Genomic DNA, 11485 nt, shown 5'->3' on the forward strand with positions numbered 1-11485 from the left:
ATTACGCCATGTTTACCTTTCGACCAGCCCTGCAAACGGCACCTTTATTACACTAATTCCATGTGAGTTATAGTTAAAGCAAACATAGAAAGAGCAGATACGCATTCAAATACGCAAACGCCTTATCGGCCGCATTTCCTTTTTTTTTTTTTTTTTCGAAGAATCAACATTCGTTTACAGCTGGGTGTAAATCTTTTCCCAGTGCATAAGAGATGACAAGAAGTTGTGAGGAAATTGTCTGTGGTTTTTTTTTTTTGGGTTTGGTGTCAGGAACAAACTGCTCTGTTTCCTTGGTGACTTTTTAAATCCACCATTTCTTTTTTTTGCAGCAGCAGCAGCAGCAAGTATTGAATATGAAAGAAGCAGCACAGACTTGTTTATCACAGGGGGAGAATTCTGATATACAGGCATATTTCAGCATTAAATCCTTTTAAAAATATATATTGACTTATTTTGAAAGCAATTTTTGAGGCACATACTGTAGAATCAGGACAAAACAGGATCTTGATCTGTATGTACATATTTATTTACATCATCACTTCAGAAAGTACAGCCATTCAACAACAACACAACAAAAAACATTGCACACATCCTCAGATTTTTTTTTTTTATGAAATACAGTTTTATTAGATTGAAGATCAATAAATAAATGCATCAGTAATAAATAAATAATCGGCATTGAATTCGCCTTCTTATCGGGATGTGAGTGTATACAAAATACAAAATATTTAATGGGCTTATGCTTGTTTGCATATCCAAAATGTTGATGATTGCTCCTGGAATGTTTCTTGTGGTAATGGTGGCGGTGCTACCAAAGTCCTTATCCATGGCTTTCTCTTTCTTCCTAATAACAGGACACAATGTGAAAGTCTTCTCCCAATCTAGGCTGCTACGATTTATGGTCAGAAGCCACCATCTTCTTTTACTTCTTCCCCAATCACAGTCCTGCTTTCCTAAATCAGGAACAGCACAGGGGCCATCTAAAAAAAGGGCTGGACTCCTGTCCATTAGAGTTTCAGCATTTCATCTTTTTTTCCCTTTAGCTTCTAAGCTGCTCAGGCTTTTTTGGTAGCAGCTTTGGCTTTCTTTTTGGTTAGCTGGCTCACCAGGTCACGGTAAGCACTGGAGCGCAGGAATCGTGGGTAGCAGTCCTTTTCCATGAGGATGTAGATCAGATACTGTGCTTGATCGAAGGAGGTTGCTGTAGGGTATTTGACGTTGGCTTGGGTAATGTCTCGAGTCTCGTGGTCTATGTTCACCTGATTAAAAGAATATAGTGAGCTGGTGCATTGGAATACAATTATGCCATCTTATATATAATATATACATTATACAGAAATCTGCACAATAATCACCTCTCTTGGAGCTTTACTTCCAATGAACTCATTGTAAATCCTCTGAGCTTTGGCGTGTAGTTTGGGTTCGGACTTTGTGTTTTTGTAATCCTTGCAAGCCAGGTAGAAGGCGATGTTCTCCTCGCTAAATTCAGACACCAGGAAAGCTCTAAAGGCATACAGTCCATCTGTCGAATAGAGAAAAAAAAAACTTGTATAACATGCTGCATTAACATTTCAATATCCTACCCAGACTACGCACATCTGTGCACTACACTGCCACAACCATGATTGTAATATTATTAAAATAATCTACACTCCGATAAACCCAGCATCATCCCCCTGTCCTGTTTAGCTCTGTCATTTTACTGATTCACTTGAAGGTCATTTAATCCTTTTTTTGAGCAATCCTGTTTTTGTAGGTCACTTACGTTTGCTACATAACAGATTTTCAAAAGACTCCTTCCACATCAAGCATTCCTCCAAGGTCAGTCTGCAGAAAGAGGCATAATAGCCGGGTCACTACATGCACACACAACCTTCACGTCCTCGTTTATGCACAACACACCTTATAATAAGTGAAACACAACAATCAATATGCAATATGATACCCACCTTGGTTTTCTAAGCTTGTAAGCATAGCACAGAATCTTCCAGTCATGCTTCTGCAGAAAGCTGCTCATGCGTGCTTTTAACCCTTTAGCCCTGCAGGGTAGACATGAACATTCTGTTATATAATACGAACACACATACACCGTCTGCACTTATGCAAGATGTATTCACAAAAAGAAAAGTGTAATATTGAGAGTTGAGGATGAGTTCTATACCTTTCCAGGCAGTTATTTGGCAGTGCTGCTAGTCCTCTGCACATTGTGTGTCCAAGGATGATTGAAATATCCAGATAAATGTTGTGCGAGTTTATCAGCAGTGTGACGACGGAGGAGCAGCTGGGAGCTTATATAGAGCAGGAAGCAAATCGTCATCTTTGCTCTCAACCACTCACACTGCAGCTCTCACTGCCTGTCTTTTTCTCTCTCTCTCTCGCTTGCTTACTCTCTATCTTTCTTTCTGACTGTATCCTGTGTGTGTGTGTGTGTGTGTGTGTGTGTGTGTGTGTGTGTGTGTATGTGTTTGTGTGTGTTGTAAAAATGGGAAAAAAATGCAACATCTAAGATTCTGGTAGCAAACTTGTTTAACATTTCTTGGGGGTAAGAAGAAAATATGTGTTAATTTCTAAAAAGCTATTTACTATTTATGGTTCAGAATGATGCAGACCGGAGAGAGAGAGAGAGAGAGAGAGAGAGAGAGAGAGAGAGAGAGAGAGAGAGAAAGAGAGGGATTAAAATGTACTTTGTCTGCTAAGTGTTAAGTGTAAAATGCATTCTATCAAATGTATTGCCATTGAAATATATTAAAGCAATACATTTGAGAAATTTATATTTTATATTTAGTCACGTTCAGTCTATAAAAAAAGGAATAAAACATAACAATCAACAAGAAAGTGTTCAGATGATGCACCTCATGTTTACTCTTACCACTCTAAAACTGATTATTATTACCAATTACAATGTATTCTGAGGGAAGCTGTGTCGTCTAGACTTAAGTCTAGAAATAAAAGAAAGGCTTAGTATACCCTTTGGCTGAATGAGCACAAATCTCACCAAATCTCCACAAATCTAGTGGAACATCTTCCCAGAAGAGTGGAAGCTATTATAACAGCAGATGGGGACTCATTGTGGTATGGTAGGTTCAAAAAGCACAATGAATCTTATGAGCAGGTGTCCACACACTTTTTTCCTTAGAATGTATGAAACAGAGATGCAAAAATAAAGATACAACACTGCTCTGTAACTTATCCCATTATTTTTCAGCACGGAACAGAATTGGGGGATAAGATATGTATGATTTGATTAACTCACAACATGGAACATTTGATTAACTTTATTGTGTGACAGTTAAAAGGAGTTCTGGAAATCCCACCTACATCCTGTGATGTCACTAGTCACAAAACTTCATTGCTGTGAAGCACACTTTAATGTGCAGCAAATGAATTATGTAGGGATAAATGCTTTTCTAAGGATGAAGCACTTCTGCAGATGTTGGCCTTGAGATACCTGCAATGTGTGTCACTGTCTGGAAACTCTTTATCGTGTACTAGGCGGACTGCGGAGCGGTAAAATAACCCCGTTGTTTCCTCTTTCTAAGACACCATTTCTTATCTTGAGGTAACATGCCCTAGAACAGGACAATCACCCTAACACACTGAAGTCATGTTGAGGAAAAATGAGAGGAGTTTTTTTCTGCTTATGCCCTCAAAACAAGATTGGACTGGACCACCAACAGGTTCTCTGCAGCTGCTGGAAATGGGGATGGCTCTTTTGAAAGATGAAATATTAAAGAAAAGAGATTATTCGGTGCATGTGAGGATAAACCTGATGTGTCCTTATCTCTACGATTTAGATCATTTGAACAGCCATGCTGCCAGATTACTGAATAGCATCAGTTTTGTAAAACTGTTTGATTATGTACTGTGGACCATCCTTCAGTTTATATCAGTTCAGGTTTCCAGTTTGCAAAATGTATTCGCAAATATACAATTGGTTTGGTTGCATATGTATTTATGCAAATGTAAATATTCTGCAAATCTCGCAAATTAATTCTAATCCAGTTACAATCAGCACTCAATGTGCAACTCAAAGTTTTATCCAATAAAACAATAGATAGAGTTCATCAGTGTGTAATTAAAGTTTAAAAAGGACCTCAATACACCCGAAAGGCACCAGAATGTCTTCCATGCCGCAGATCATCTCCCAGGAGCCAGAGTATCTTCTAGTCCACAAAGAATCTCCTACTGTAGATCACAGAGATTCAATGACTATTAGTCAATCACTAGATATATGGGCATTAGTCAGAGAAGCAGCCAAGAGGACAAGGATACTTGTGAAGAGTATCTCTGGAACTATTTACCAGACAACAATAGACTGGCCATTACCGAATATAAGGCTTAATGGTAAGAGAAGAAGCCATTAGTGGTAATAATCCATATGGAAACATGCAAGAACAAGTTTCTCTTGATTTAGGAGACCAATATGTAACTCATTTGTGTCAGCCTATGGCACGAAAAACACTATTTAATTATGTAATATTTTGTGATGTAATATTTTAGAGAAACAGTTTACACTTAGTAGTGTGTAAATCCATATTTTGAATAGAGATGTCAGTACTATGTTCTCATTAAGCTAACATAGTATTATTTGAAATATGTGCTGTTAAAAATAACAATTTTGAAACAGAACACTGTTTGTTCTAGGGGCTGCACGTAGGCCTTGCCATTTCCCAATCTTGTGAGATTTATGCCCACAGCACAGTCTGATTTTAGATAAACTTTATATAACTGAATATTTTTTATATGGCCCTCTTGAGCTTATACAACACAAAACAATAAAGCTCTTTCTCACTGCTCCAAGTGAGTTGTGCTTTTAGACTTCAGGTCTGTGACATATTTAATTAATTTCCTGAAGTGGGTTATTTAAAGTTGGATGTTTTTATGTCTATCATTTCTTGTTTCAATCATTTGCTTGTTGAATGAACCAGGAGTCGAGCATGAGCCTGTAATACAATTGTTATGTCAATAATTGTCTTATTGTACTACATATTGTGCAACAAACCAATCAGGTACTCAGGACAGTGCATGACAAGAGAACAGATCACAAACAGAATAGAGAAGCAAAGGTCAAACAATGAATAGAAAGCACAAATCCAACTATCTCAAATCAAACAAGTATGGAAAAAAGATACTGACATCTTTATTTGTGAAAGTGCGTCACTGTGCTTATATATTTCACTGTATTATAAACTCATTTTGGGTGTACAATGTATACTATAAGTTCACACACTCCTGTTAAAATTGCAGAAATTTGTGATGCAATAAAAAAAAAATAGAAAAATGTATATTGAATTATTTATTTTTCTAATTTAACTTGGGGTTGGATACTTTAAATATCCATTGTACACAAAAAATGTCTTTATTGTAACCCTTTCTGCTTCAGGGACGCTGTATCATGGCTGAACCTGTGCCTTGACTGCAACTTCCTTACAAACTTAAATGTGCAAAGAAAGAATTTGACTGTGCTGTAATGCATGTGTGACAAGTTAAAGCCTGTCTTTTTAAGCCTATTATTTATATACAGTATATTGTTGAAGCACATTTTGATTTTATTACAGCGTTTTGAGTAAGCATTCGTCTTAACATTGCAATATTTTCAGATCTTTCTTGCAAAAACACATAGATACAACAATTTGAAGAGCATCTTCTGTGCATAGCCCCATTTACTGTCACACTAAAAACTTTTAGTTAGTTTCACGTCTGGGTTGTTTGTGTCTAGACAAGTGAAGAATAGGTCTCCTGGCAGACTCCCTGGTAAATTTTTACCTTGTCTTTTAATACATTTTGGAGAGACATCATGTTCTTGGTGATGTGACTGGTGCTCCATTTTCTCAATTTTTTAAAGGGTGTATGATGTTCTATGGTATTGTATCTAATGGTTTGAAAAACCTTTTATACCCTTCTCCTGATTGATACCTTTCAAAACTTGAGAAACCGTTTTATGCTTTGTAAGCTCTTTGCAAACCATGGCTTACCAGGTGAATAAAACCAAGCAGATGTGAAGGAAATCCCACAGAAATAGCTATTCTATAATTCATTCATTTGTGTATATATACAAATTTAAAACTTTATTCGTTTTTAAATGAATAATCCTTTAATTATGACTTTTCTAGGAAATTTTTTATACTCTAATCAACATAGGCATGGACAAATATGGATGCTTTATGCAAATGTATGTTTATTATTAATGAAACCAAACTCATCGGATAGCATGAAGACAAAATATTCTTGTTAAAGTTTTAAAGTGATCAGGTTGTTTTAAATTATGTAAATCATCAGAACACCAAACTGAACTTTTTTTATGTTTCCACATGGATGTTTTAAATTGCTAATTATATATAAACACGCATACACCGATGGGGAATAACATTAAGACCGGTGAGTGAATAACACTGATCATCCCTTCATCATGGTAACAAGCCAGTGCACTCTTAGTGCCGGTCCCGAACCCAGATAAATGGGGAGGGTTGCGTTAGGAAGGGCATCCAGCATAAAAACATGTGCCAAATCAAATATGCGGATCACGAAAGAGAATTTCATCCCGGGTCGGTCGAGACCCGGGTTAACAACGACTGCCACAGGTATCGTTAGCCAACAGGGTACCGGTGGAAATTGGGCTACTGTTGGCTGAAAGAGGAAAAGGAGAGAAAGAAGAAGACTACAGAGGTGGCAAGATAAGCAGAAGTGTAGGAGGGTGGAGGTTTGGGTTGGTACTTTAAATGTTGGTACTATGACTGGTAAAGGGAGAGAGATAGCTGATATGATGGAGAGGAGAAAGGTAGATATTTTCTGTGTTCAGGAGACCAAGTGGAAAGGGAGTAAGGCCAGGAATATTGGACGTGGGTTTAAACTGTTCTATCATGGTGTGGTTGGAAAGAGAAATGGTGTGAGGGTGATCCTGAAAGAAGAGTTTATTAAGAGTGAAGTGAGGTGGAGAGAGTTTCTGATAGGGTGATGAACGTGAAGCTGGAAGTTGAAAGGATGATGATAAATGTCATCAGTGCTTATGCTCCACAAGTGGGCTGTGAGATAAAGGAGAAGGAAATTCTGGAGTGAGTTAGATGAAGTGGTAGATGGTGTATCTAGGAATAAAATATTGCTGATTGGGGCAGATTAAATAGGCATGTAGGTGAAGGGAACAGAGGTGATGAGGAGGTGATGGGTAGGTATGGCTTTAAGGAGAGGAATGTGGAAGGGCAGATGGTGGTAGATTTTGCCAAAAGGATGGAAATGGCAGTGGTGATCATGTATTTTAAGAAGAAGGAGGATCATAGGGTGACATATAAGAGTGGAGGAAGGTGCACACAGGAGGATTATGTTCTATGTAGGAGATGCAACCTGAAGGGGATTGGAGACTGTAAGATGTTGGCAGGGGACAGTGTAGCTAGACAGCATCGGATGGTGATCTGTAGGATGGTTTTGGTGGTGAAGAAGAAGAGGAGAAGAGTGAGGACTGAAAGAAGAATAAGATGGTGGAAACTGAAGGAGGAAGACTGTAGTGTGAGATTTAGGGAAGAGGACAGACAGGGGCTCATTGGTGGTGAAGAGGTGCTGGATGATTGGGCAACAACTGCAGAAGTGATAAGAGAGACAGCTAGAAAAGTAGCATATGAGGAGCTGTATGAGAAGTTGCACACTAAGGAAGGAGAAAAGGATTTGTACCGATTGTCCAGGCAGAGGGACTAAACTGGAAAGGATGTGCTGCAAGTTGGAGTAATAAAAGATGTAGATGGAAATGTGTTGACTAGTGAGGAGAGTGTGTTGAGAAGATGGAGGGAGTATTTTGGATGGTGTGGAGATGGTGAAGCAGGAAGTGGATAGGATTATTAAGGAAGAAATGAGAGCAGCAATTAGGAGGATGAAGAGTGGAAGTCGGTTGGACCAGATGACATACCAGTAGAAGCATGGAGATGTTTAGGAGAGACGTCAGTGGAGTTTTTACCAAGATTGTTTAACAGGATTTGGGAAGGTGAGAGGATGCCTGAGAAATGGAGAAGAAGTGTGCTGGCACCAATCTTTAAGATTAAGGGAGATGTGCAGACCTGCAGTAACTACAAGGGAATAAAGTTGATCAGTCACACCATGAAGTTATGCGAAAGAGTAGTGGAAGCCAGGCTGAGAGAAGAGGTGACTGTGAGCAGCATTATTGTTTCATGCTAAGGAAGAGCACAACAAACGCATTATTTGCTTTGAGGATGTTGATGGAGAAGTATAGAGAATGTAAGAAGGAGTTGCATTGTGTGTTTGTGGATTTAGAGAAAGCGTACGACAGGGTGCCGAGGGAGAAGTTTTGGTATTGTATGAGGAAGTCAGGTGTGTCAGAGAAGTATGTTATGGTGGTGCAGGACATGTATGAGGACAGTGTGACAGCAGTGAAGTGTGCAGTAGGAACGACAGACTGATTCAAGGTAGAGGTTACATGTTACACCAAGGATCATTAATGCGCATCGGGAGGGAAGGCTGGTCCGTGTGGTCCGATCCAAAGTAAATACTGTTAATGCTATAAGGGTCAGGAGTGTTTTGGCTGAAAAAGTGGAACAACACAATTTAAGGCAGGTGGTAATGTTATTCCTGAGCAGTATAAATACAACCAGGCCATTGTAACTTTAGAATTTCCCCCTAAAATGTTGGATTGTTATTCACTTTAAAATACTGTATAAAAAAAGTTCACATCAAGATTGTTAAATGAATGGTAGCTCAGTGGTTAGGGCCCTGGGTTACTGATTGGAAGGGTAATGTTCAAGTATTGTCAAGCTGCTACTTTTGGGGCAATGCCCTTAACCCTTAGTGCTCCAGAGTTGCTGTATCCTCTATGTCTGACCCCAGCTTCCTAACATTGCTGGGATGTGCGAAGAATTTCTTTTACTTTGCTCAATGTAACAAGTGTAACATGTAACAAGTATAAAAGCACCTTTCAAACACCACCTTAAATTAATTGTGGGTTTCATTTTTTTCTTACATCAGCCCTGCTAATACGGTTGTGTAAACTTTTTTATGTTTTTTATACATCAGGTTCTGATCAATTTTCCCAAATATTATTTTGAATCACTTTTCAGCGCACTGGATGTGGACATTATATAATGTTACTGATTTAAATACCTAACCAAACCCTCTATATGTTCAATACAGTACAATGTCAACTATAGAGTTAATTTAACAAATTTATATTTGGTGTAAATTCAAAGATGCAGAAATAGGCACATCATAACAGTCAGCTTATTTTTCTGCCATGCCTCTTGTTTCCTAGCAATGTGGAAAAAAAACAGCTGAGTGCTAAGCCCTAGCTCAAGGTCACTGTCTGCTCTAATGCCTGTTAAATGGTGTGAATTAGCGGAGAAAGAAGGTGAGCGAGAGCGCATCCGGGAATCAGCTGTTTAAGGCAGCAATGATTCCCAGCATGGTTGTTTGGAGAGTGTTGGTTTGGGGCTACCCCAGGAGCAAGTGAATGTCCAGTGAATGTTTTTCACAGAGAATGATTACAATTAGTACAAATTAGTAGCATTGTTTCCTTTTACTTACTCAATGTATGCATTATTACAGTATAAGATTAATTTTTAGATGTTTATCTTAAAAATTAGGATACATATCCCAAAATCTTACATGATTGCCTTTAAAGAAAAATAAAAATGGGATTCAGGACTGGTTATTTCCTGGAAGCCCCTTCAATGGGCCACAACAAATACGAAATTTGTGTGTAAATGCTTTCATAAGTTAAATGCAATTAAAACCTCTGGTTTCTTCTTTGTACTTATGTGTACATGATCATTAATCACCCAAAATATTAAAAAGTGCATTTATGGCACAGATGCATTACATGTCTTGTTAGGTTCTAAATGCTTCAGCCATCCAGCAGGGTCACTGCAGTGCATGAGCTACCATGGACACACATGCTTACTTTCATTTATATGGTTCCATGAATTTTACCATTTTCTTCCATTAATTGAGATTAGACAAGCTATTCTTATTTGTTAAAATATATGGGTATTAATTTTAAAAGACTCAGAATCATCTTTATTGCCAAGTATCATGGGTTGCATATACAAGGAATTTGTCATGGTACATAAAAATATGAAAATATGGATTATTAATATATATATATATATATATATATATATATATATATATATATATATATATATATATATATATATATATTAATATAAATTAATGAAGATTTTAAATATAAAATTTGTGCATGGTATGTAAATTGAGTATAATTCACTTTGGATCTGGGATTGTGGGTTTGAGTCCGCACCACAACAGGCTGCCCTCTTGGGCCCTTGAGCAAGAATATGGGACAACAGTGTGAGGTTTAAATTAATTTTAGTGTTTGTGGAGGCAGATCAAAGGTAATTGTTGATGAGGTCAGTTGCAGGTGCTCTTCACCCTCCTGTCATCAGGGAAGCGGTTCCTAAGCTTTCGGGCCGCCATATCCAGACTGTGTTACAGTTTCTTCCCTCAAGCCATCAGGCTTTTCAACATAGAACTGAACTGAACTGAACTCACACACACGCACACACACAAAACTGTGTGACTGATCTGTACAACCTGGACTCAACACACACTCATACTCACTTCGCACTCTCATGACTTCAGTACCACTCACATTACATCACTTCATTACCATAAACTGTTTACATGCCGTTTTTTGCACATCTTTGCAGGATTGCTGCTATTGCCCTTTTGCGTAACATTTTGTTATGCTACTGTTTACTTTCTGTTCATTTTGTCTCTTTACAACAGGTTTACTGGCGGAGCTATTTTGTATTTTGTGTTTTGTGTATTTGTCTTGCACTGCCTTGTATTGTCTTGCATTGTCTTGTGTTGTCTTTGCACTGTTTGCACCAGGTTGCACACATGCACCTTATGTGGCGAGGACACTTACTATTTCATAGCCCTGTGTTTTCTGTTTTCTGTGATTGTTGTTGTATGTAGCATCAGGGTTCTGGAGGAACATTGTTTAATTTCACTGTGTACTGCGTCAGCTATATATGGTTGAAATTAAAATAAAATCTTTTTGACCTAACATGAGATAGGGTGAAGCTGTATTTGTGTCCTGATATACCACAGCCTCCTGCCAGAGGGGAGTGACTCAAAAAGTCTATGTCCAGGGTGAGAGGAGCTGGAAGTGTGCAGGTCCTGTGAAGCTGGAAGATTGCAGCCAATCAACTTCTCAGCAGAGTGGAAGACACACTTCAGTCAGCCTTTGTCTTTAGCATCATACCAGATGGTGATGGAGGAAGTGAGTATTTACTCAGTGATGGATGTGAAGAGGTGCACTATCATTTAATTTGGTAGGTTCCTCAGCTGTTGCAGAAAATATAACCTCTGATGCCTTTTTTTAGTCAAAGTGCTGATGTTCAGGTCCCACTTAAGGTCCTGAGAGATGATGGTTCCCAGGAAGCAGAAGGAGTTGACAGTGTCAACAGCAGAGTCACACAGTATGACAGGGGAGGTGGGGCTGGGTCATACATTTGTATGTGAA

At 38.4% G+C, this 11485-nt stretch overlaps 1 protein-coding gene across 1 annotated transcript; it reads right to left on the minus strand.

The window, feature by feature from the left end:
• Positions 1 to 508: 508 nt before the first annotated feature.
• rgs16 (regulator of G protein signaling 16) lies at positions 509 to 2272 on the minus strand. The gene is made up of 5 exons (XM_046852867.1): positions 2162 to 2272; positions 1950 to 2039; positions 1766 to 1827; positions 1356 to 1522; positions 509 to 1259 (listed from the first exon to the last, which is right to left on the minus strand). The coding sequence occupies exons 1-5, from the start codon at positions 2203 to 2205 to the stop codon at positions 1056 to 1058; spliced, it is 567 nt and encodes a 188-aa protein (XP_046708823.1). The 5' UTR covers positions 2206 to 2272; the 3' UTR covers positions 509 to 1055.
• Between the last annotated feature and the right edge of the window lie 9213 nt (positions 2273 to 11485).

This window comes from Silurus meridionalis, chromosome 1 (assembly GCF_014805685.1).
Source record: "Silurus meridionalis isolate SWU-2019-XX chromosome 1, ASM1480568v1, whole genome shotgun sequence".
Classification (NCBI taxonomy): Eukaryota; Metazoa; Chordata; class Actinopteri; order Siluriformes; family Siluridae; genus Silurus; species Silurus meridionalis.